At 48.6% G+C, this 24,545-nt stretch overlaps 2 protein-coding genes across 4 annotated transcripts; one reads left to right on the plus strand and one right to left on the minus strand.

Annotated features, from left to right (window-relative positions):
- The first annotated feature begins 5,297 nt into the window (after positions 1–5,297).
- LOC116869700 (5-beta-cholestane-3-alpha,7-alpha-diol 12-alpha-hydroxylase) lies at positions 5,298–8,004 on the plus strand. Its single transcript, XM_032861052.1, has one exon. It carries the CDS (start codon positions 5,354–5,356, stop codon positions 6,857–6,859), a length of 1,506 nt encoding a protein of 501 aa, XP_032716943.1. The 5' UTR covers positions 5,298–5,353; the 3' UTR covers positions 6,860–8,004.
- Positions 8,005–11,838: 3,834 nt separating this feature from the next.
- Positions 11,839–23,682, minus strand: ACKR2 (atypical chemokine receptor 2). Of its 3 annotated transcripts, none has more exons than XM_032861056.1 (3): positions 23,567–23,682; positions 16,726–16,809; positions 11,839–13,740 (listed from the first exon to the last, which is right to left on the minus strand). In XM_032861056.1, the coding sequence occupies exon 3, from the start codon at positions 13,709–13,711 to the stop codon at positions 12,557–12,559; it is 1,155 nt and encodes a 384-aa protein (XP_032716947.1). In that variant the 5' UTR covers positions 13,712–13,740; positions 16,726–16,809; positions 23,567–23,682; the 3' UTR covers positions 11,839–12,556. The 3 variants fall into 3 exon arrangements, with proteins under 3 accessions (XP_032716947.1, XP_032716944.1, XP_032716945.1); XM_032861053.1 differs by lacking the exon at positions 23,567–23,682 and adding an exon at positions 21,992–22,242; XM_032861054.1 differs by lacking the exon at positions 23,567–23,682 and adding an exon at positions 17,472–17,676.
- Positions 23,683–24,545: the final 863 nt, after the last annotated feature.

A 24,545-nucleotide genomic window follows, 5' to 3' on the forward strand; every position in this document is an offset into this window, starting at 1 on the left:
GAAACACAGCTGATTTTTATGTTGATCTTGTATCCTGAAACTTTGCTGAATTTATTAATGCTAGTAGTTCTCTTGTGGATCCTTTGGGATTTTCTATATATAGGATCATTTCATCTGCAACTAGAGATAGTTTTCTCTCTTGCTTTCCAATTTGGATCTTTAATTTCTTATCTAATATCTCTGGCTAGAACTTCCAGTATACACTTGAACAGCAGCAGTGAAAGTGGGTATCCTTGTCTCAGGCCTTCTGATTTTAAAGGAAACTTTTCAGTTTTTCACCATTGAATGTGATATTAGCTATGGTTTTTTCATAAACATCCTTTATCACATTAAGGAACTTTCCCTCTTTCTAGTTTTCTAAAAGGCTTTATTATGAAAGGATGTTTAATTTTGTCAAATCCATTTTCTGCATTGATTGAAATGATCATGTAGGTTTCTTTCTTTCATTCTATTAATGTATTATACTGATTTTGTGTTCAATCACCTTTATACTTCTGATATATACCCATTTGGTTATGGTGAATAACCAAATTATATGCTTTTAATATGCTGTTGGATTTGATTTGCTAATATTTTGTCAAGGATTTTTACATTTAAATTCACAAGGGATACTGGCCTGAACTACTCTTTTAGGTGATGTTCTCATCTGACTTTGGTATCATGGTACTATTGATAGTAGATTGACTCTTGATTTTGGGACTGTGGGTTAGAGCCCCACAATGGGGCTCATTAGAGATTACTAATCTCATGTAGAGATTACTAAAAAAATGAATTTAAAAAAGTGAATATTTGGTAGACTTCACCAGTGAAGCCATTTGGTTTAGGACTTCTCTTTGTTGGGAGGCTTTTAATTAGTGATTTAATCTCTTTACTTATTATGTATCTGTTGAGATTTTCTATTTCTTCTTAAGTCTGTTTAGGTAATTTGTATTTCAGGGAATTTGTCCATTTCTTCTAGGTTATCTAAGTTGTTTATGTATAATTATTGACAGTGTTGACATACAATTATTCAAAGTGTTCTTGTATAATCCTATCTCTGTAAGGTCAATAGTTTTGTCTCCACTTTCATTTCGGACTTTAGTTATTTGCATCTTCTCTCCTTTTTTTCTTAGTTAATCTAGCTCAAGTTTTGTCTATTTTGAACTTTTCAAATAACCAGTTTTGGTTTCACTCATTTTCTGTTTTTCTATTCTCTATGTCATGTATCTCAGCTCTAATCTTTACACTCTCCTTCCTTCTGCTGGCTTTGGGTTTAGCTTGCTCTTCTTTTCTAATTCCTTAAGGTGTAAACTTAGATTATTGATTGGAGATATTCTTTTTAATGTAAGCATTTACAGTTATAATTTTACCTCTTAACACTGCTTTCACTATATTCCATAAGTTTAGGTATGTTGGTTTTCTCATCCATCACAAGGTGTTTTCTAATTTCTCTGATTTCCTCTTTGAAGAAGAAAGCATTAGGAAGCTTCCATGTGGATTCTTTCAGACTCCATGTGTGTGTCTTTTCCCCTTATGATCTGGCTATATATCCTGAGTACACCACTGTAATAAATCTTAGCCATGAGTACAACTATATGCTGAGTCCCATTAGTTCTTCTAGTGAATCTCTGAATGTGAGGGTGGTCTTGGGGATCCCCCACAAATTGATGTGAGGATTAGACTGCTTAATACATGTAAAGCATTTAGCATAAATTTGGTTCATGATAAATTCTCAGTATAAGAATACTGATGATTACAGTGACAATGGGGATGACCAGTACAGAGCCATGAATAGGATAGATGCTCAAGGTCCATCAACCCAATTCCCATCCTTCTCTCTATCTTCTCCCACTATATTCGCTCATATCTAAGCTGCAACCCAATATCTTTATAATGGCTTCTCAATGCTGGCAAGTACCTCAAGTTCAGCTTCCTGTTTGACACAGCATAACAGTAAGGCCCAGAGAGGTCAACTGAACTGTCCTAAGTCATGTCATGAGCTGGTAACAAAGTTGAAACAAGAACCCAAGTCTGCCCTTTAAATTCTGTACTGACTTCACTGTCACCTGGTATATGTGATACAGCCTAGGAGTAAAATAATTAACCTGGGGCTAGGCTGTCAAGAATCCAGCTACCATAGAGGCAGAACCTTAAAAAACTAGGGAGGAATGGAAAAGTAAGGAACCTTGAAAGCTAGGAAGTAAAAGAAGCCATAAATAAGTCCAGCACTAAATTAAATGAGGCTATTATTTGCTCTAAAGGCAGAGTAAAACAACTCCTCTTGCATCTCCATTCCAACAGCACTGTCGTTCTGTTCTCTTCTGGGGGTGAGGCAGTGGGCAGGAAGTGGCACGCACTAAGGGAGCAGTCAATATCATTCAGCCCTGCAACAAAGAGCAAACAAGATGCAGGGGTAGCCAGTACAGCTGGACTAGAGAACTCCCTAAGGAGAACCCCAATATAGAAACCACAGCAGGTAAACGGAATCCTCCTATCGGTGGACAATTGCTCAAAATTCTGGGCCATATATGTAACGAGAAGACACCAGAAGGGACCAGGGACACGCTTGAGCCTTGTCTACAGGACTCAAACCACGGCCGACCACCCCCTGCTCCCCACGGAGCGTGCAAAGGAGGTGTGCAGGAAAGGGGCACAGAAAATGTCTAAGGACAGCCGAAACAATGCTCCCGCCAGACTTAGGAGGTGAGAACTCTGAGGAATGCGGTCCGCAGTGCGGTGACGCTCAGCGCGCTCGTCCAAAACAGCTGCTGTGGCAGTGAAGGACGCAGCCCCTCCCCCAGCCCACGGCCTTAAACTGACAGCTCCGCAGGCAAACGGACACACACACAATGCCTAAGTAAGACTGGCCGACCGACGGACAGAGCGCGCCTCCGCACAGCGGACTTTCCACAGCACCTACGTAAAGACGCCGCCGCGGAGGCTGCAGGGGCGGAAGTGCGTCACCGCCTTTCCGGCCCTCGAACCCGCGCCCGCTCTAGCACGCCCGGAGGCCATCTCCGCGTGTCGTTGGTCCTCCCGAGCTTCTCAGTTGCACTTTGTAGCTCTGTGCCACCCTCTTGCGGAGCTGCGGCCCTAGTTGGGAAGGCTGAGGCGTCCCGCGGGGCTCCTGGGGTTCGCTCTGGGTCGCTGGCCACTCGGGAGGGTTGGCCGGGCAGCCGCATGGGCCGATTTCCCCGGGGAAAGCGAGCCTCCGGCCGGTTAAGAACCACTAAGGACTGTCCCTGCGTCAGGCCGCCCCTCAGTGGCTCCAAGTGGACTGGACCAGCTGGCCCTAGAGTTCAGTGCTGTGAGTTAGGTCCAAGCTCCAATTCACCCTGAACTGGCCGAGCCTGTGCTGGGCTGAAAACGTTTCCCCCTCCTCTGAGCCCCTCAGCCATGCCGGCGCCAGAATGGATATGCATCCGTCCCTTGGACCCGCCTGCTACTTGCATTGAACAGCACGTCCCGCGCGCTCCCCGACCTCCACGTCTACCCCCCCACCGCACGCAGCACGCACTGACCTGGCTTTGTCTTCCTCCGGGCCTCCACTTAATCACTACCTAATCAGTATGGCTTTCCTAACTTCCCCACCCCACTTCCCGATCTCTTCTCCCATGGAGCACTTAACACAATTGTAATTACGTATTTGTTTAGGAACTAATATATATTTCCTCCTTCCCTAGACCATACACTCCAAGAGAGCAGGGACCGTGTCCCTCTTATTCGAGCTTGGTTATAGCAGAAGTTCTGGCAGTTAAGTGAGCCGTAAATATCTGTTGAATGGATAGATGGGTCTGTTTCAAGGAAGGAGGGATTTAATAAATATAGGTGAGAATGAAGGTAAGGTGATGCTGCAATCCGTTAAAGGCTGGGGGGCAAAGTTCAGCTCGTGGAAGTTGGCCCACAATTTCTGACCGCTGATTCTAAGCGAGAAGAGAATTGATGATACTGAGTACTTGCTGTGGTTGTCCCAGGTAACCAGAGAGGACTTCCTGGAGGCAGAGTATAGACAGTTCCAGCTACCCACAAAGGGGAGCTCCACAAGACAAAGGGAACTCACTATAGAGGGCATGTGGTAATCTGAGGAAACAAAGTCCCTATTTGTGGGTCACTTAGTTAAAGAGTAACCTGGGGGTTATCAGAATGGCTTGAATTGAGTCTGAACCTCACATTATTTCAGCAATGGCTTTAGAATCAATGGCACAGCTTTCTCCTTCTTGGGCCTGCTGGCAGGGACCTGGCCTGACACCTCCCAGGAGGTCCCGAGAAAATGGTCAACTGCCCCCACTGAAGCCAGGACAGTTGTAAGAGAAAGTCCCCACTACACTCTGAACCTACATCCTCATCATGAAATAAAACAATTGGTTTGAATCCTTATCAACTCCAACATTTTGTATTGCAAGATTCCCCATCTGCCCTTGCTGGAGAACTGTGCAAGCCAGCTGGGCCAGAAGTAGGGCTCCAGGCCCAAGGCTCAGGGACTGAAGTCTGAACCTCGGCTTGAAGAGTTGCCAGTCTGGGAGGCTGTTAGGGCCAATTTAATGTTAAAACCTGTTTACCATTAGGGCCCGCTTAGCCAGAGCAACTCCATATTGCCTAGGTAGCCATATTGTTGTTTACATCCACAGACTTCATTCCGGGAATAAACGCCCCCGCAGTTCCTGATATGGTTCTGGGTATGGATTCCGGGAGTAAATGCCTTAACAATAGAAGCCACATACCTTAGGTCTGCGGTCATGCCATATAAAACCAGACTGTGAGATTGGGAGGGGGTCGCTGTCTTCGGAGGCGGCCCTGCCCGGTCAGTCTAACTTCTAATGCTTGGCATAGAATAAGGCTTTGCATAATTTTCACTTTGTCTCAGTCTCGTTCCTTTGATAACAGACCCCAACAGAGGCTCTATGGATCGTTTAAAGATAAGGAAGGGAGAGATATGAAACTTAATAAGTGCTTGGTGCATTTCTGCTGAATGATCTAATAAATTAACAAATAAATAAATGCATGAGAAAATAAAGGTGTGAATGGTCAGTAAATCATGGGGGTAGGGTGGGATCCAAGAAAGCTTTGTAGACATCATGCTGGAGCTGAGTCTGAAAAGATCAGAGCAAAGCCTAAAGCTGGTGAAGGGACTGTGACCATAACCAGAGGCTTCTTTCTGGGCTTCCTTCTGGTCCCACCCCCTCCTCCCACCAGGTTGCAGCAAGTGCTAAATCGAAGAGAACACTTTGCTCCCAGGGTTATTTAATAGTTTTACAGCTACAGGGCAAGGTCCAGGTAGACAGACCTGTTCATCCCTAACTTGACACAGCCTATTAAAAGCTCTCTGGCACACAGAGAACAGTGTGTCCAGAGCTTAACCTGGAAGAGCACAGGCATGGTGCTCTGGGGTCTCGTGCTCGGAGCCCTGCTGGTGTTCACCGTGGGGTTCCTGTGTCTGCTGGGGCTGTCCCGGCAACGCAGGCCCCAGGAGCCCCCTCTGGATAAAGGCCCTATACCCTGGCTGGGCCATGCCATGGCTTTCCGGAAGAATATGTTTGAATTCCTGAAGCACATGTGGGCCAAGCATGGAGATGTGTTCACAGTGCAGCTAGGCGGCCAGTACTTTACCTTTGTCATGGACCCCCTCTCCTTTGGCCCCATCCTCAAGGACGCACAGAGAAAACTAGACTTTGTGGAGTATGCGGAAAAACTGGTGCTAAAGGTATTTGGGTACCAGTCAGCACAAGGAGACTACCGGATGATACACTCAGCCAGCACCAAATACCTCATGGGGGACGGCTTGGCAGAGCTCAACAAAAGCATGCTGCACGGGCTGTCCCTGGTCATGCTGGGGCCCATGAGCCAGAGTCCAGATGCTAGTTGCTGGCGTGAAGACGGCCTCTTCCACTTCTGCTACAACGTCTTGTTCAGGGCTGGCTACCTGAGCTTATTCGGCTATACAAAGGACCAGGAGCAGGACCTGCGACAGTCCGAGGAGTTGTTTGTCCAGTTCCGCAAGTTTGACCGCTTGTTCCCCAGGTTTGTTTATTCCTTGCTGGGGCCCCGGGAGTGGCTAGAAGTGGGCCGGCTCCAGCGTCTCTTCTACAAGGCACTGTCTGTGCAGCAAAACTTGGAAAAGAATGGCATCAGCAGCTGGATATCCTACATGCTTCAGTATCTGAGGGAGCAGGGAGTAGCCCCAGCCATGCAGGACAAGTTCAACTTCATGATGCTCTGGGCCTCCCAGGGGAACACGGGCCCGATCTCTTTCTGGGCACTCTTGTTCCTGCTAAAGCACCCAGAAGCCATGCAGGCTGTGAAGGAGGAGGCCACCCAAGTCCTGGGGGAGGCCAAGCTGAAGGCCAGGCAGTCCTTCGACTTTGACGTCAGCATCCTGCACCGCACTCCAGTGCTGGACAGCGTGATGGAGGAGACGCTGCGGCTGGGGGCTGCGCCCACCCTCCTGAGGGTGGTACACGGTGACCACGTCCTGAAGATGGCCAACGGACAGGAGTACCAGCTCCGAAGTGGAGACACCGTGGCCCTTTTCCCCTATCTTTCAGTGCACATGGATCCTGACATCCACCCGGAGCCCACTGCCTTCAAGTATGATCGCTTCCTCGACTCCAGTGGTAGCCGCAAAGTGGACTTCTACAAGGCCGGCAAGAAGATCCACCACTATACCATGCCTTGGGGCTCAGGTGTCTCCATCTGCCCTGGAAGGTTCTTGGCCATCAATGAGATGAAGCTCTTTGTCCTGCTCATGGTCATGTACTTTGACATGGAGCTCGTGGACCCTGACACACCTGTGCCACCTGTGGAACCCCGCCGCTGGGGCTTTGGCACCATGCAGCCCAGCCACGAGGTGCGCTTCCGTTACCGCCTGCGACCTATCGACTGAGACCTGACAAGGTGGATGTGAGCCTGTTCTCCAGACCTCCCTTGGGATCTCCACCTCCTCCAGCCCTTCTGAAGCACCCCCCTTCCCTCGGGTTCTGTGGGATCTCCTACCTCTGTCCAGGTGGTCTTCCTTAGCTTTCTGGCTTTTCTCTAGCTACTTGATAGGCTTATCAATCTCTCTTGAAATCACCGTCTCTCAGAGTGGGTTCTGCAGAACCCCCCCCTCATACAAAGTCCACAGGAAGGGGAACTATCTAGGGGAAACTTAGTTTTGGAAAGAATGCCTACCTTGACAAGTCCTGCAGTACAGAAATGGGTTATCGTGAGCCATGATATTCCCGTGCAGATGCTACCCTCCACCCTTCCACCTCACTGTATTATTTTCCTCAATGCCTATTCCACATCCTATGGAATTCAGGTTCGTCCAGAGCAACACAAGGCAAGCCATGTGTGTAATTTTTAATTTCCTAGTTGACACATTTTTTAAAAAGCAAAAAGAAACAGGTGAAGTTCATGTTTATGATATATTTAACTTAACCCAATATATCCCAAATATTAGCATTTCAGTATGTCATCAATATAAGAATATTAGTGAAATATTTTTACATTTCTTTTTCTTGTGTTGCCTTCAAAATCTGGCATGTACTTTTTCTCCTTGCAACATGTCTCATGTCAGACCAGCCACATTCTAAGTGCTCAACAGCCATGTGTGGCTAGTGGCTCCTGAACTAGATAGAGCAGGTCTGGAGACATGTTGCCTTTTAGATGGGAGTTATTAAAGGAGCCCCCACTCCGTGGGGACCCTCCACACCCCCACCACACCCCCACCCCAGGGTGATCCTAGTCCCTCCTCTGGTTTCCTCAACCATTGCTGAGCTTGGAGCCCTCTCTGACTTCCAGACCCTCATCCTCCCCACTGGGGTCCCACAGACCCTCTGACTCAGTTTGGCTCACATAGAACTCAGCATCTGTCCCCCACCTCTGCCCTGAACCACGTCCTTCTCTGGATTTCCCTGTCTGTCTCTCCTCAAGACATCACCACCAATCTATCCCCCAAGACAGACACAGAGATGACATCCTCACCTCCCCAGCTCTCACCCACAGTCAGGCTCCAGTTCTGTCAGTTCAAGCCCTTGCAGTGTCTCTGAAGCTGTCCCCTTTTCCCCACCCCCACTGCCCTGTGATAGCTCAACACTGTGCATCTCTCCACACCAGGCCTGCCGGGCCCTCTCTTCACCCTGCCCTTTCTCCAAACCTTTCGCATCTGATTGTCATTCTCTCACTTTTCTGGCTCCTCCACACACCTAACATTTAAACTTTGCCATAGTTGGTCCCCAAATTTTCAATCCAGCACAATTCAACATTGCCAACTTTCTCTAGTGGAATTTTCTGCAGAGTTGCTTGCTTTAATGACCAATAATTAGCTACGAGTAGAAATCTTCCTGGATCTCCCCCCTCCCATCCTCTGGCCAGAAATGGACTCCATCTCCTGAGGCTCCCCTAGCACAGTTTACATCACAGCAAATCTGTTATGTACCTTCAATTTCTGTGTCCTGCTCCCTCCCCCAGACTGGAGCTCATAGGGCTTAGTGTCTTATTACTTCATCTCTGATCCCCAATTCCCCAAATAGAGATTAAATGATAAAAAATCAACTCCATCTCAGCTACTTTACTTCATGTCCTCGAATCATTTCCTTCCCCCTCCCTGGCCTCACTCAGCTTTCTGGCACAAGAAATGATGACAGTCCCATTGCCAGGTATGCTTACTAGGGCTGGGAGAGGGTGAGAGTGTGTTGCTGGCTGCCAGAGCTGAGCGGCCCCGGACAGGAGGGGCAGGTGCTGTGGGGACTAACCAAGGGTCCTGCAGAAGGGGAGCCAGGCAGCATAGACCCTCTGTGAGGATGCCCAGTGGGGTTTCTCTCCTACTCATCTATCCCACATCTATGACTGATCTCTTCCATTTTTTTTTCTTGAGGCTGGCTGTCCTGTCCAGAGTTTTGCTAGGATAATAGGCTGTTAGAGCAACTCAGGTAGGGCCTGGGGCTGGAGTTAAGAGTCTGTCCCCATTAGCTATGTGACTCTGGGCCAGAGTCTGCCCTTCTCTGGGTCTAGCTGCCCCAAAATGATGATGTCTGCCTGGAGCTAACAGAGCTCAAGCCAGTCAGGAGGAATATTCAGGAAGAATATTCCCTGCTATTCTGCAAGGGGCTAGGAGCATAAGAAAAAATGACATGGGGAACACAGAAGAAGGTGAAGGGCACTGAGAGGCTGGGAGCCACGACGGAGAGATTACCAATGAGCCTCTCCTGGCTCTCTGCACAGCCAGGCCCTGTGCTGGATCAGGGCAAAGACGCAGAGTCTTCACACACTCCTGGGCCCTGCCCAGACCTAGGTGCTGCATCCCCTCATTTTCCCCACACCCAGAGAAATCTGGACCAGGGACCTGACCGGAGGGCCAAAGTCCATTGAGTCAAGAGGTCTCAACTGAAAGTGACTTCGTTTAGATCTCCCAGGAACACACTCTCTACAAAGACTACCCTTCCTTCCCTACCAGGGGCCTTGAGGCAATAGGAAGACTGAGACCTCCAAGGATACATTTAGTCACTACCTATTCTGACACAACAGGCCTGACCCCCCAATCCTCATTTCTGTACCAGTTTCTTCTCCCTCAAAGAATAGCCCACAATGTGTATTCTGTGACAATAGCTTATAACAGAACAAGATCTGGGGTGACATGCCAGTGGCAGATTTGCAGGCATCTGGGAAAGAAAAGAGGTTTTTCTGTTAGTTTGGTTTGGTTGTTTCCACCACCACCCCCATAGGTAGTAACTGCTGTAAACCCTCACACCTTCACAGAGTAGAGGGTGGGCAGCCTTGCTCCCAGGCAGAGCCGTGCCTGTCCTTCTTCCCAGGTCAGCCAGGGGGGAAAGTCCGTCTTGCATCGGAATCTGAGGGCCAAGACAATCCTGGGAACTTTCCTTCCCAGGAAAGAGCAGCAGGAGGAACCAACATCCAGGCTGGGAAGTAAGGTCAGGATGAAGGGGGCTCTGTCCTGGCCTGGGCTGTGAAAGCCCACCTCCAATTCACTCCTTGACTAGTGCCATCTGTGTGTAGTCAGAGCCCTCAACATGGTCAGCAGCAGTCAATGGTAAGGAAGACAGTGAGAGGGATCAACATGTCACCTATGGCCAGCCCTTCTCCTTCTCCTTGGGCACAGGCTTCAGGTCCCTTCTTATACACCTGCTGTTTGCAGAGAGCACATACCCACACCTACACACCTAGAGGAAGACACACAGGAACACAGAGAAAACCCATGGGCACAATCCCAGACCCATGCAGACACAGTGACATGTTCATGTCGGACCCACATACACAGCCATATGTACTATGCACAGCCCACACGGCAATACACACACACACACACACACACACACACACACACACCCCAGTGCTGGGGACAAGCCCTGCCAGGCGCTGGCATACCTTGTCCCATTCCATCTGTGCATCATGGATACAACATCGGAGACTCTGGGTCGATAGACCCTGTCAGTACAGTCAGGCTGCTCTGTGGGCAGGCCTGAGGTCCCCCCTGGGGCAGATTTCAGGAGCTCTAAAGTAGAACCGCATCCCCCACATCCTCAAACAAGTCAGCACCTTCAGAGTCAGAGCTCCGTTTCCTAGGGCACCATGGGAGCTCAGAGTCCTTTGTGACAGTGGGAATCCGGGGCCTTGGGAGAGAGAACTAAAGGCACAAGAGTTGAATGAGATGGAGGACGGGAAAAGCAAAGCATATAAAACCAGCAGAGTCAACTCTGGCAACAACCGGGGACAGCCCTGCTCATGGCACATGGGCCATGACTAGAGCATCCGAAGCTGAGGGGAAGAGAAGAAAGAACGGCAGAATACTGACCACCTGGTCCATTCTCTATCCATCCATTCATTTTAAAAATGTTCAATGAACCTCTGTTACATTCTGAGCTCTGGCTTAAGCACAGGGGATACCGATTTAATACGTGGCAAAGTCCCTGATCTCCTGGAGCTTGCGTATAACCAGCCCTGTGTTCTCTTGTCCTCCAGTCTATCCGCCTGTAAGTTTCCTTCCATGCATTATTGCCTGCCAGGCTCTGTGCTGGATTTTCAGGACAGACACAGCCGGTTGTGGACAGGTTGTACTGTGGGCCAGGGGCTCCCTGGGGAAAGGTTTTCAGTGGCCAGGACAGATGCTAACCACTGGAGACAGGAAGAGGGAAGCACCTAGGCAGGGCAGATCAGCCAGGAATCGGACCGCAAGTGACAAAACAGCCCCACGTGAAGGAATATATTGGTTCGTGTAACTGTCAGGTCCCCTGAAGGGATGAGCTTCAGCCATGCCTGGATTCCGGGGCTTCCACAGTGCCCTCAGGGTCTGCACACTCACTGGGCTATCACCTCACCCTCTGAAGTTGGAGTTGATGAAGGAGAACCCCACACACACACACCACACATCCTCTTGGCTTCAATCTCATGCCTCTATTCTAGCATGTTCTAGTTGCTGCATTTCACAAGCTCTATCTGGGTCCTGTGCCCATCCTAAATGAATCACCATGCCAGGGAAAGGTAAGGCTGCAAATGGCCCAAGTCCTGTGCTCTACATGAATGCCACCCAAAGCACAAGGCAGAGGGAAAAACAAGTGGTTTCCCAGAGCAAGCAGAATTCCATTACAGAACAAGGATGAGAAGACAGCTGGCTGAAAAATGACCCCTGTTGCACAAGAGAGTGGGCAAGCATAAAACAGGGAGGTGGAAATGTGTAAGAAACAAGGGGTGGGGCACCCAGGTGGCTCATTGGGTTAAGCCTCTGTCTTTGGCTCGGGTCATGATCTCAGAGTCCTGGGATCAAGTCCTACATCGAGCTCTCTGCTCAGCGGGGAGCCTGCTTCCTCCTCTCTCTCTGCCTGCCTCTCTGCCTGCTTATGATTTCTCTCTGCAAATAAATAAATAGAATCTTAAAAAAAAAAGAAAAGAAAAGAAAAGAAACAAGGGGTGCCTGGTGTCCAGGAAATGAGAAGTAATGAAGGAGTATAAGGTCAAGCTGGTAAATGGGATTCTTCTTGTGAAAGCTCCAGTCTTGAAGCTGGACAAAGACTTTAGACTTGATTGTGCAGGCCCTAGGGACCCCCGAAGGCTCCAGGGAGGGGACATGGGAAGCAGAGAGAGGGTGATCCTCCTGGACTATTGGGAACACGTGTTCACTCTGCCTCCCACCTGCCAACTCTCACGTTCCAGGGAAGTCCCCCAGGCCCCCGTAGTGGAACCCTTCCCACCCCTCCTGCTTGCCGGACCCTTGGAGCCACTATCAACACTGTGACATTAAACAATATTGCAGCAGTACGTCTCCAGCTGAGCTCCAGGGAAGGGAGCCAACTGGTGGGTGGCAAGCCTGGGGCTACTTTGAGGAAGGCTGGAGTGATGGCTGCAGGTGAGGTGATCATTCTGGCCTGTGGGTGCAGATCAGATGACAGGAGAGCATAATGACCAGAAGCACAGCAGTTGGTTGGGAAGCTACTCTAGCAATTTGTGCACGAGAGTCTGGTTTCCTGGATGACCACAGGGTGTGGCAACATGGTCCCTGAAGCCTCTGGAAAGAGGGCTTTGGGTGGATGCCCAACAGAGCTAGGTCCCATCCACTCTCGCCAGACTGTGGTATGGTCACTCAGGTTTAATTTTCCCCCATATCACTCTTGCTGGGGGAGAGCTCAGCCAGCCTCTCCCCGAGGTCATTCATGCTGGTCATTTCTTCTTGGGCGGTGAGCCTGCTACTCTCAGAGCAGCTGGACAGTGGGGCCTGTGCTGGGCCAGGTGCCTGGTGACGCCTGAGCACAGTGACGAGGAAAGCTTTCAGATACTGGCGGAAGTGGCGGCTGGAGAAAGCATAGAGAATGGGGGTGAAGCAGCAGTGAAGGAAGGCGATGCTCTCGGTCACCTGCAGAGCATAGTCTAGCTGCTTGGCAACCTCGCATTCCCCAAAGACTTGCAGGTCCAGCAGTGAGTGCAGAAACAAGGTGAGGTTGTATGGGAACCACAGCACAAAGAAGGCCACCACCAGCGCTGTGACGATCCTTAGAGCCCGGCCCTGGCCCGGGGGCCTCAGCCTGACCAGGACGCAGCCAATGCGGGAGTAGAAGAAGATCATGACAAGGAGCGGAAGGAGAAACCCTAGGAGATTCTGCTGGAAACGGAGGAAGAGCTTCCAGATGGTCGCATGACCCCCAAAATCTGCATAGCAGTTCCACACACCCGTGGGGTTTTCATGTGTCTGCACAAAGACCATGTCAGGGACGGAGACGGCCAGGGCCACAGCCCATATCGAGGCAGCCAGGAGCAGGCTTTTGGCCCGGGTTCTCAGCCTGTAGTGGGGCTGAGCATGGACGATCTCCAGGTACTTGTCCAGACTCATGCAGCTAATGAAGAAGATGCCACTGTAGAAGTTGATGGTGTAGAGGGTGCTCACCATCTTGCACAAGAAACTCCCAAAGACCCAATGCCAGGCCACGGAAATGCCCCAGAAAGGCAGTGTCACCACAAACAGGAGGTTGGAGATGGCCAGGTTCAGCAGATAGACCTCAGTCATCTGCCTGCGAGGTATATACCGAAGCAAGACCACTAGAAGGAGGAGGTTCCCGCCCAAACCCAGCACAAAGATCAGGCTGTAGAAGACTGGCAGGAAGATCTTGCCAAAGGCTACCACCTCATCCTTCCTGCAGAGCATGAAAGCCACCTGGTCCAGGTAGTACTCATAGTCATAGAAGGAGCTGCTGTTCTCAGAACTTGTGACCTCGGTGGTGGGCGGCAGAGGGGAGGTGGTGGAGGCCATGTTGGGAGGACACGTCCAGTTCTGGAGCTCTGTGGGCCAGAGTACGGTGGGAGAGAAAGAAGATGAAACCAGGCATTCTTTACCGTTCTCCAAACCCACTTTTGCTACTGCTCTGGGAGGCCCTGCACACTCTTCACATCAACATCAGTACCTGTAAGCTAGCGAGGAAGAGCACAAGTGTGGGGAGCCTGAGTCTACCACTTAGAGCTATGTCACCCTAGGTGGGTGGCTTAACCTCAGGTGTTTTCATAGTACTCCCTTCTTCCATTATGGCTTCTCTTCTTTATTTTCTCCTTCATTGTTTGAAAGAACTGATAATGTCTCTCAGATTTTTCTTTATTATTTAGGGGATACCAGTTCACCTATGTATTATCTCTCCATACTCTTCCTCATGTATGCCTTATAATTATTCTTCTTTGTGTGCCTTATTTAAAAAAAAAGATTTTGTTTATTTACTTTGACAGAGAGAGAGATCACAAGTAGGCAGAGAGAGAGAGAGAAGCAGGCTCCCTGCCAAGCAGAGAGCCCAATGCGGCACTCGATCCCAGGACCCTGAGATCATGACCTGAGCTGAAGGCAGAGGCTTAACCCGCTGAGCCACCCAGGCACCCCCTTATTTTTTTTAACAAGCACTTCTCTTCAGTGGCTTATTTTATGCATAAATATCTAGTGTGTCCACCCTGACTTTCGATTTTCTCGACTTCTATCACCTAAGGATTTCCCTTATTTTTGTTATTTTTTAAAACACTTTATTTTAAAAATTTAGTTTTATATCAATATTTTATTTACAAATATTTAATATTTTAAAAATAAAAACATTTTATCCAGGATATGTAATTTTGAAGCAGAAAAGCAAGATCCATCTTCCTGAGAGACTCAGAACCTACTAAACTTTCCATACCCCCATTCTTCCATATTTAAAATGATACTACTAATAACAGTACCTACTTCGTGGGGTTCTTGTGAAGCTTAAATGTGATCAATCATGTAGAGCACTTCACACTCTATGGAAAGAGTGCCAGAACAGAGTAGGCACTCATTGAATGTTAGCTTAAATTATTGCTTTGTTGAGAACTCAGTCCATTGTCTTCCCACCAGTGTCTTCTCCTCTCTTGCATCTCTCTAACTGAATGGCACCACCAACTACTCAGTCACCTAGGACTGCAACGTGGGAGACACCTCAGATTCCTTCCTCACCCTCCCATGCCACCACCACCTGAGAATCTCTACCTCCTTACTGCCATTTGAATATGTCCAACATTTCTAAGTCCCATAAAAATGCATATATGATACTCGTTTAATAGAATTAAAACAAATGAAACAAAAATACTTTGAAGGAGTTCAAAGAGATGAAAGGGAAAGCAGGGAACTGATATGCACAGCGTTAAAGATGGGGGCTGCCTGGGTAGAAGCTGGAGGCATGGGAGGAAGGCAGGTCACTGTCTATGGTCAAGTTAGTTCCCTCTGGAGCAGTGGTTTCCCAGGTTTTAATTGTATTATTAAAAATTATTTTTAAGGGCACCTGGGTGACTCAGTGGGTTAAGGGTCTGCCTTTGGCTCAGGTCATGATCCCGGGTCCTGGGATTGAGCCCCCAGTCAGGCTCCCTGCTCAGCAGGGAGTCTGCTTCTCCCTCTCCCTCTTCCTCTCCTCCTGTTCATTCTCTCTCCCTCTCTCTCTCTCTCTCTCAAATAATTCAATAAAATCTTTAAAAAATAAAATAAAATAAATGATTTTTAAGAGAGAGCCTCACATGTGCCAGTGATAAGAATCTGTGATGATTCCCATTCTGTGTTCCAGGAGACAGACTTCATGTTCAATATGTTAGATTGCTTGCCAACGAAGAAGAGGGTTTTGGAGGAGAGAGTAGGAGATAAAAAATCGTCATTCAAGGAAGCAATCATGCATGGCCTCTGGAGTGGGGCCTATAGGCTAGTGATTACGGTTCATAAATCAAGAAATACAAATCAAGCCCACTTTGCACTTCTGTGCTTTATTTGTTATTCTTTGATTCAAGAGATATTGAACTTTTTAATATGTTCAATGCCTTTTTGTATGTCTTCTGTGAAGAGTTCTTTGTTTTGATGGGTGGGATTCTCATTTTATAAGAGGTTTTTTGGTAGGGATTTAGCTTCTTACTTATACATTGCAAACATTTGCCCCAATCCTTCCTGGTAGAAGTTTTGCCTCTCCCCCCATCCCCCAACCCTTGCCCAGGAAGAACTCTGAAAGAATTGTTGACTCAGGGCCTCAGCTAACCCAGCCTATATCCATGACACCTGGACTTCACAGCTGATGGAAATATACTATGTTGCCGAGACAGAATGTCTCCCAGGGAAACCCCTGAGTCTTCCTGCTCAGTGAACCTCTGCACCACCCTTGGGCTCCTATCAAATGGCATCTGCCAAATGGGGAAAATCACACACATGCCCTAGGTCTGCCTAGAAGTTCAGCCTGGGTGGCTTTATCTAGGGCTGGGCTCTGGACTGGCCTCAGGAAATTTGCCTCGTGCCTTCCTTTCTTGTTCCTCCATTTCCTTCCTCTGCATCTGGGGTCTCCTGTCCCTGAGCCCCTCCTTTTCCTAGGCAGCAGTAAGGGCCATGGCTGATGTTGGAGTCCATGAGCTACTGGGATTGGGAGGAGTGAGTGCTCTTCAGCACTTGGGCCTGATTAGGGATTATTAATTAGAAGTTGTCACTAACTAAACACCAGCTCTTCTGGTCCAGCCAGCATTACTGACGTTGATCTTGACCTGGTTTCTCAAAGTCCCCTCTTTAACAAACAACAAGTCTGATGATTGCTTTGATCAAAGCCAGAAGTCAGGGTCAGCAGGCTCCAGGCAGGCCGAGGTCACCTTTACAAGGTTCCTTCCCGTTGGAACACTGTTCCCTTCCCTCTCGTGGCCTCTGGCCTCCTGATATTTCACTCTGGGAATCTTTCCAGGTTGCCTTGAACTCTGAGACTATGAACCCCATGCACCAGACTGCCCTTCATGTCCCTCTCAGCTCACACCTACCTGTTCCTCTGGATTCACTGGGGTTTTTGTTTTTTGTGTTCACTTTTCTTTATGCCTGAATTCATTTGGTTTATCCAGCAATACCTTGAGAGGAATAAAGGAGGGTATCAGTTATATACATGCTGCTGTGAATTAGCAATATGAAGTTCTGTCATGGAACCTTTGTGGAAATCTAGGGAATTATATGGAGAAGGAGGATTTAAAGAGGAGGGAAAACAAAGGTGAGGTGAGCAGAGCTTCCCCAACAATGAAGCCAAGGGCACAAAGGCAAACTACAGTTTGTCTCTGGAGTGTAACATCATGGTCTTTGTGACTTCCTGAGGCTGCCAGCTTGGGCTGGCTCCAGCTTTGACTCAGCAAGAATCTCTGGCCGGAGAGTAATGTCCCCTCCTGAGGATCTAGGGCTCGCCTCCCTGGGCCTCTCAGAGAAGTCACAGTTGAGGCAACAGGAGAGAGGATATTGCTATGTCCATCTAGGCAAGAAGGCAACGATGTTAGTTGAGCTCCTTCCAAGAGCTGAATACCCAGATGGAATTTTCTCCTTTAATCCTCACCATAGCTCTGGGAAGCAATACTACTGTGATTCCCATGTTCTAGATTAGGAAACTGAGGCTTGGAATGGGTGGAGTCCCACTGCCCCCAGCTTCAGATCAGCAAATCAGGGACCCAGGATTGGATGGCCCCAATAATATAAGGTAGAACTGGTGACCCTTTCCCTCTAGTTCCCTTTTTCAGTATGGCCAAACCTGAAGTTGAAGGATGGGCCTCTGGTAGAGGGACTTCTGACCTTAGTAACCAGTGGCAGAAAATATCCAAAGTTGTTAATATGCTGGAACAACTCCCACAGGCTTGTGAGAGCCAGTTATGCAACATCTGGGAGGCATCCAACAAATGATCGTAGAATTAACCAATTCCTCATTTGGGGATGTTAAGTTGGTAGTTTGAAATTGATCACGGTGGGGCTACTTATACGGTTGCAAATGCTACAAATTGGAGCTTCCTCTCCTTCTTGCAAATGCCCCCACCACCACCTCCATCCCTGAGAGCTGATTATTAAACCTTTGCTTGGAATACCCCTGATCAAGACCCCATGAAGCCTGTCCTACCCCTGTCCATTTCCCTCTGACCCTGTCTGTGTCTCCATTACCTTTTCTCCTCCACGTGCCACATCAGTCCTGTAGCTGCCCTTCTCTCTAGCCAAGGGCCCTTGGAACAGAGTCACATGTAGGTGGCCTGTGGCACGGCCGTACTGAGCATGCTGCCCCCACGCAGCTATGACTAGTGAACAAATAAACAAGCTCAAATGTTGCCCCAAAAAGCCACACCAGCTTTCAAAATGTAAAACCAAGAATAACATCTGAGATCACTCCTAGTGAACAAAAATTATGCTGGCCTCCTTACAATTTAGAAATCATATCCTTTAAAATGCAACCCCAATTCTCCCTTCCCAGAAGCCTACCCAGGCCACTAGCCTGGTGTAACTCCTGCCCTGACCCCCAAGCACTCACAGAAGGCCACTCTTCAGCCTTGGTGCCTGTCTCCTTGAGTTGAGTCACCTTGGGAGAATGGCTTGTCTCCTCTGCGAAGCAGGGGTTGGAACTCACTAGCACAGGGCTGGCATCTGAGAGGCGTTCAGCAAGTGACCGTGGACTTAATCAGTACCGTCACCTTTCTTCATCCCTTCTTCTCCCACCACATTTTTGCCTTGCTTGGCTTTCCACCTTCCCCCTCACTGGTGCCCTGGACACAGCAGAGTCAAGACTCTCCTTGTGTGGGGCATTTCCCCAGCCTGGGTCAGCCCTGCCACAGCGGCCTTGGAAGCCCCTAGCCGTGGAGCACGTCCGGCCCACTGCTCTCCTTGAGCCACGTTCAAGTGCTGTCTCCAGCTGGCACAGCCTCCCTGGACGAATGTCACAGGATGTGCCTTCTGACCACCCCCAGCTTCCTCCCTCAGGAGGCTCCCCTAACTGCTCTGGGAGGAGATGGAGTCCAAGGCCAGGTCTCCACCCTGGCCCAGCTTGGGATGGGCTCTCTCTGCCTCTAAATCTGGTTTCACCATTCTGCATTTCTGGCCTAGCTGTGGCTGGAAAAATTGAAGCAAGGAGTTAGGAAGTGACGCCCTCTCCAACCTCGGAAAGTGCTCTGGCCTTGGGACATACATAGAGGAATACTTGCCTTTGGGTGAACTGGTCACAGCTGGGGATCATTCTATTTTCTTCCCCCTGGGATTGAGAAAACACCAGATGTTAAAACTTACTGCCTATGCGACAATTTCAACAACAGCAATAAACACCCACCACTTCCATAGCACTTATGTTGGGCCAGGCTCTGTTCTCAGAACTCCATGCATTTCTTCCTGGAGGCAGGTGCTATTGTCATCTCCATTTTACATATGAGGAAAGTTAGTCACAGAGAGGCTAAGGGACTTGCCCGAGGCCACACAGCTACTAAGTCACAGAGCTGGGCTTTGAATGCAGGCTGAGTCTGGGCTTGCTCATTAAAAGACAAGGGTGAAGGATGGGGACTAGAGATGAAGTGACCAATCAGGCTGCTACTGTTGCTTGGGGGTGCCTGCATGGAAGAGGCTGGGGGGCTGATGGTACGGGAATGAAAAACAGGGAAAGGAAATGCCAGCCATACAAGGAGGACCCGAAGAAAGAAGCTTAGTGTCTCAGGAATGGCACACTGGGAGAGAACTCACGAACTCAGTTGGGTCTCTGCTTCACTGCTTGGTTTGGAAGGCCCTCGGGCTTGAACTTAGGGCCCTGCCACCCCTAACACAAAGTCAAGGCTTCCATCCTGGAGCCCTTGACTTGCACAAGCCTATCTTCTGGCCCATAAAATAAAGAGTACTCACAGAAAAGAATTTTGTGAGGAGTAAATGGTGTGCAATCATTGTAACACCATAGAGCTAACACCATAGAGCCCTGACAACGTTCCGGGTGCTGAGGCAAGGAGCTTTTCTTGTATTGACTTATTCAATCCTCACATTTACCTTACAGAAGTTATAGAAGTTCAATACTATTATCAGCCCCCTTTTATAGCCGACAACACTGAAGCACAGGGAGGTTAGGGAACTGGCCCAAGATCACACAGCAAGTGAGTAGTAGATTCAGGAACTGAAATCCAGATTTTTAAAAAGATTTTATCTATTTATTTATTTATTTTGAGAGAGAGAGCGAGTGAGCATGGGGAGATGGGCAGAAGGCAGAAGGAGAGGGAAAAAATCTCAAGCAGAGATCCAGCCCAGCATGTGGCTGGATCTCACAACCCTGAAATTATGACCTGAGAACCAAGAGTCGGACACTTAACCAACTGAGCCACTCAGGCACCTCTCCCAGAGTCCATGCTCTTCAACACTAAATCATACTGCCTCTCAAAGAAAGTCCCCCTCTGCCAAGCTTACTGTGTATTAATGTACTCACTTCTCCCAACAACCTTGTGAGGCAAGCACTATTATTATTCTCATTTTACAAATGAGGAACTGAGGCTCAGAGAGGGGGACTAACTTGCCCAAGGACACTTGGCAGGTGTGCTACAGGATCAGAAATGGAGTCCCTGCAGCAGCTTCAGGGCCAGAGCCCTGGACCTCACACTGGGAGCTCCACTGCTGGGAGCCCTAATCTCAGACTCATGGGAGGCACAGCTGCGTTCTTCATGGTCGGCTTTGGGAAGCCTTGCATTTGGATTCATTGTGATGTATAAGACACAGTGGAAACAATAGTAACTGGGTCCCAACATTTACACGGGGCTCCTTACCTCTCCAGACTCTTAAGCCGGCTCCTTGCAAGTCGTCCTGGGTTCCTTGGTAGAGGCAGCAGGTGTCACCTCCCTGGTTTCTCAGGAAGCCCAGAGCCAAGCCACAAGTCAGGCACAGCTGACCTCAGAGTCCTGAATTTTGGAGCCCTGGACCATGGCACAATCTCCCTCTCTCTCTCTCTTTACTTTTTTAGCATGTATTTGTCCTGATTACCGAAGTAACATATGTGCAATGTAAAATGCAGAAATATAAGAGAAAAAAAATAGAAAAGAGGCTGACTGCTTCCAGTCAGTTTGGGAATGTTTTGGTGTATCTTGTCTGTTTTCATGTCCCGAGCTCTGTCCACTGCACTACACCTCCCTGGATTTGTGGAATCACAGAGCCTGGCTGGAAGAGAGTGCCTTTGTTCAGTCCCCTGCAGGGCGTAAGGGCTTTTGAAGTTTACTCCTGCTCCCTAGGAGATGCGAGGCCCGCCTGCTCCCCATGCTCCCTGGGACCCCACATTACTCAATGTTTCCTGGCTCTTATCAGGGACTGGGGATGTTTGTGACATTGATAAAATCACAAGGCAACTCTTCCTCCCCAAGCTTATTTCAGTTAATAAAAACGAAGTGGTTTTAGAGCCCAACTCTTGAAGGAGCTGCTGCTGGAGAAGAAGGTATGATTTTCATGTCTTTCCTGAATCACTTTTGTTTTTTTTCTCCTTTGTCTCTTTCATTGTTGCCTGAAATCTTACCACTAGGGCTCTCTGCATTTATATTTCAGCATGATGCTTGGTTCAGAATGAAACACAGTCACCACCTCCACTACCCGCAGGGAGGGTGGGACACTCAGCATGGTGTGGCACGGAAGAATATTCTGTTTAGAATAGATGAGTCCACTTCTTAATGATTGAGTTACCCTGGGCAAATTACTTAACCTCTCTGAGCCTTACCTAGCAAATGTCTCCTTCCTGGAGTGTGTATAATAATCAAATGAGTGTCTGGCACCTAACTATTGGTTCCCTTCCAGGCCCCAAAATAACCCTTGGCTCAGCCCGGGATGGATAAGAGGAAATCTTGAGACTGTCTGGGGCAGAAGAAGGCGGTCTAAGGAGAGAGTGCAGGCATATGCAAAAGAAGACCGCACAGCTGGGGAACCTCAGCCCTGGGAGGGAGAGCTTTAAAGACAGTCCCTGTCTGTCTCCATGGGCAACCTGAAGCCCAGGGAGGAAAGGGAATGCCTGAGGTACTCAGTTGTCTGATACCAACTTTCAGGGACTTCCAGAATCCACCAAAGCAGATTCTCAGAGCTGGAGTCAAGGGGAAAAGGGTCAGCAGTCTGCCTCACTCCACAGCTGCTGAGGCAATTGCTCCAAGAGTTGTCCTAGAGAAAATGTTCCACCTGACCCATTCGCACTTCCCTCTCCCCACACCTGTGGCCACTCTCTAAGCCACTGGACCCAGTCACCCTCTCTGCAGCCCCCCGGGTAGGGCCCAACCCAATCCCACCATGGCCATAACCTACCAGACCCAGACCCACTTGCCTGGGGGTGTCCAACCTCACCTAGGAGGAGAGCAGCAGCGCCTGGGTCCTGCTTCCTCAGAGAAGTGCAGAGAGAGTATGAATCCTCCCCTTCTGGGATCAGCCCTGCACACATCCTGCTTTTAAGGCGGGGACAGAGTATCCTTTTGCGCCTGCCGCAGCCTATTTCCCTCCCTGGAAAGGAGTCAAGCCCAAAGGACCGCTCCTCATTTAGGAGCAACTCCCCCCACCCCAAGACAATCTAATGACTTTAGAAAATCCTCCTCCCCAACCACACCTCTCTGGACCAGTTCCTGGGCTGCTGCACCAAGGAGATGAACAGCTCCAGACCAGACCTTCAGGTCTTTGCTAGGCAGCTTTTCCAAACTCCATCCAGCTGCATTGATTTCAGATACCTCTCTGGCACGATCTGACTACCATCCTCCCCCACATCTCCTCCGGCCAAAATTCCCACCAAGCAGAGCCCTGTCTGCCTCCCCAGAGAGTCAGGAATATTCTCATCTCCTGGACTTTCCAAACCATCTTCCCTCCTCCCCCACCCTTCTCCCTCTAGGACTCACATCACAGCATGTATCTCTGCCTGTTTGTTTGTTTGTTTGCTCTCCTCCTGGGTCTGGAACTCCCAGGGCAAGGACCATACTTGACCAACCAACCTGACACTAGGGCCAGGCAAGAGCAGAAACTCATTGAACATGTGTGCGTGTGTGACATTCTGCCTGCCATATGCATGCCAGTATGAGGGTAACTCTCTGCCAGGACAGCACCTGTGGTCTGGGGGCAACATCTCAGCCACCTCCACCTCCACCTCCACCTCCACCTCCACCCCCACAGCCAGGCTGATACACAGCAGGAGCTTGGTCCTGCTGTCGCTACCTGAATTAAGCAGTAACAGAATAATGCCTGGTGGTCACAGGTACTGGCATTGGAGTCACACAGTGTCAGACTTGAATCTGGTGCTATGGGTACCTATGTGTGATCTAGAGATGGTGGGTGGGTTCACCTCTCTGTGCCTTAGTATTCAGATCTGCACTGGAGGTGGGGACCCTGTCTTCTTCAGACCGTCATGATGAGAACTAAATGTCCCCAGAGAGATGGGCATGGACCGGGGGTCCACAGGCCACCTAGCATTGAGGTCAAACTGTGATGGGTTCTTACCCCAATAGAGGGGAGCAAAGGACCTTCCAAGTGAGTGGGTCTCCAAGTCTCTCCAGGCCAAATAAATGCTGGAAGGATAAAGAATAGGGAGATGGCCAACAGAAGCCACAGAGCCCTGGTTCCACCCTGGGGATGGATAACCTTTAAAGATTGTCTTGTTTTCATTCTGTATTAAGTCTCTTAAGAGAAGTAGAACAGCTAAGTTCTAGAATCTAGGCTCTTTCCTCTTCCCCCCACCACCTTATTCAAATTTTTTATTTTAAGATAATTTTTAGACTTGCAAAAATTGTGCACAGAATTTCTATACACCTGTCAAGCAGTTTCCCCTAATGTTAACCACAGAACCACAGTATAATGATCTAAACAAAGAAATGAACATTGACACGATACCATTCTACGGACCTTATTCAAATGTCGCCGGCTGTCTCACTGATGTCCTTACTCTGGTCCAAGATCTGAAGCAGACTCCCACTTTGCATTTGATTGTCGTGGCTCCTCAGTCGCTCCATTTCGGGGGCAGTTCCTCCATCTTGTTTTGTCTTTTATGACCTTGATAGTTTTGAAGAGGAATGTAGAACACCCCAACTTTTGGTTTGATACTTCTTCAAGGTTAAATTACAGTTATGTATTTTAGGTAGGAACCCCACAGAAGTGACATGTCCTTCTCAGTGCATTATACCAGAGGTATATGATTTCAATATGTCTCATTACTGGCAGTATTAACTTTAATCACCCAGTAAGATGGTGTCTGCCAGGTTTTTCCACCATAAAATTACTACTTATTCCTTCGTAATTAATAAGCAGCTTGTGGGGAGGAACTTTTGCCCACAAATGTTAATATTCATTCATCCATGGTGCTGACAATTATTACTGTATTGTTCGCCAAACAGTGATTTTCTATTTCCATAATTCTTGTGTGTGTGTGTGTGTGTGTGCGTGCATGCGTGTGTGCTGGTAAAGTTTATTTACATTGCATTTCAGCACATCAGTCACATTTAAGTCCTAGAGATTTATATTTATTTACATATAAAATTCAGGACATTTCTGGGAGATTTTTTTTTTTTTCCAAAAACAAAAATGGGCACCTGGATGGCTCAGCCAGTTACCTGTCTGCCTTTGGCTCAGGTCAAGATCTCAGGGTCCTGGGATCAAGCCCTGCATCCAGGTCCCTGCTCAGCCAGGAGCCTGCTTCTTCCTCTCCTTCCTCCCCTCCCCCCATTAGTGCACTCTATCTCTCTCTCTGTGTCTCAAAAAACAAAAAAAAAACAAAAAAAACAATAAAATCTTTAAAAACAAAAACAAAACAGGAGACAATTAACAGGAGACAGTTGGGTAATTTAATGAACCTCATGCTTCAGTGGGGGCTCATCTGGGATTTTAG

Source organism: Lontra canadensis, unplaced genomic scaffold (genome assembly GCF_010015895.1).
Source record: "Lontra canadensis isolate GAN:19392208 unplaced genomic scaffold, GSC_riverotter_1.0 scaffold20, whole genome shotgun sequence".
NCBI lineage: Eukaryota > Metazoa > Chordata > Mammalia > Carnivora > Mustelidae > Lontra > Lontra canadensis.

Bases quoted from the DNA above. Each gene is read 5' to 3' on its own strand.
- ACKR2 (XM_032861056.1), bottom strand. From the start codon at position 13,711: ATGGCCTCCACCACCTCCCCTCTGCCGCCCACCACCGAGGTCACAAGT.
- LOC116869700 (XM_032861052.1), top strand. From the start codon at position 5,354: ATGGTGCTCTGGGGTCTCGTGCTCGGAGCCCTGCTGGTGTTCACCGTG.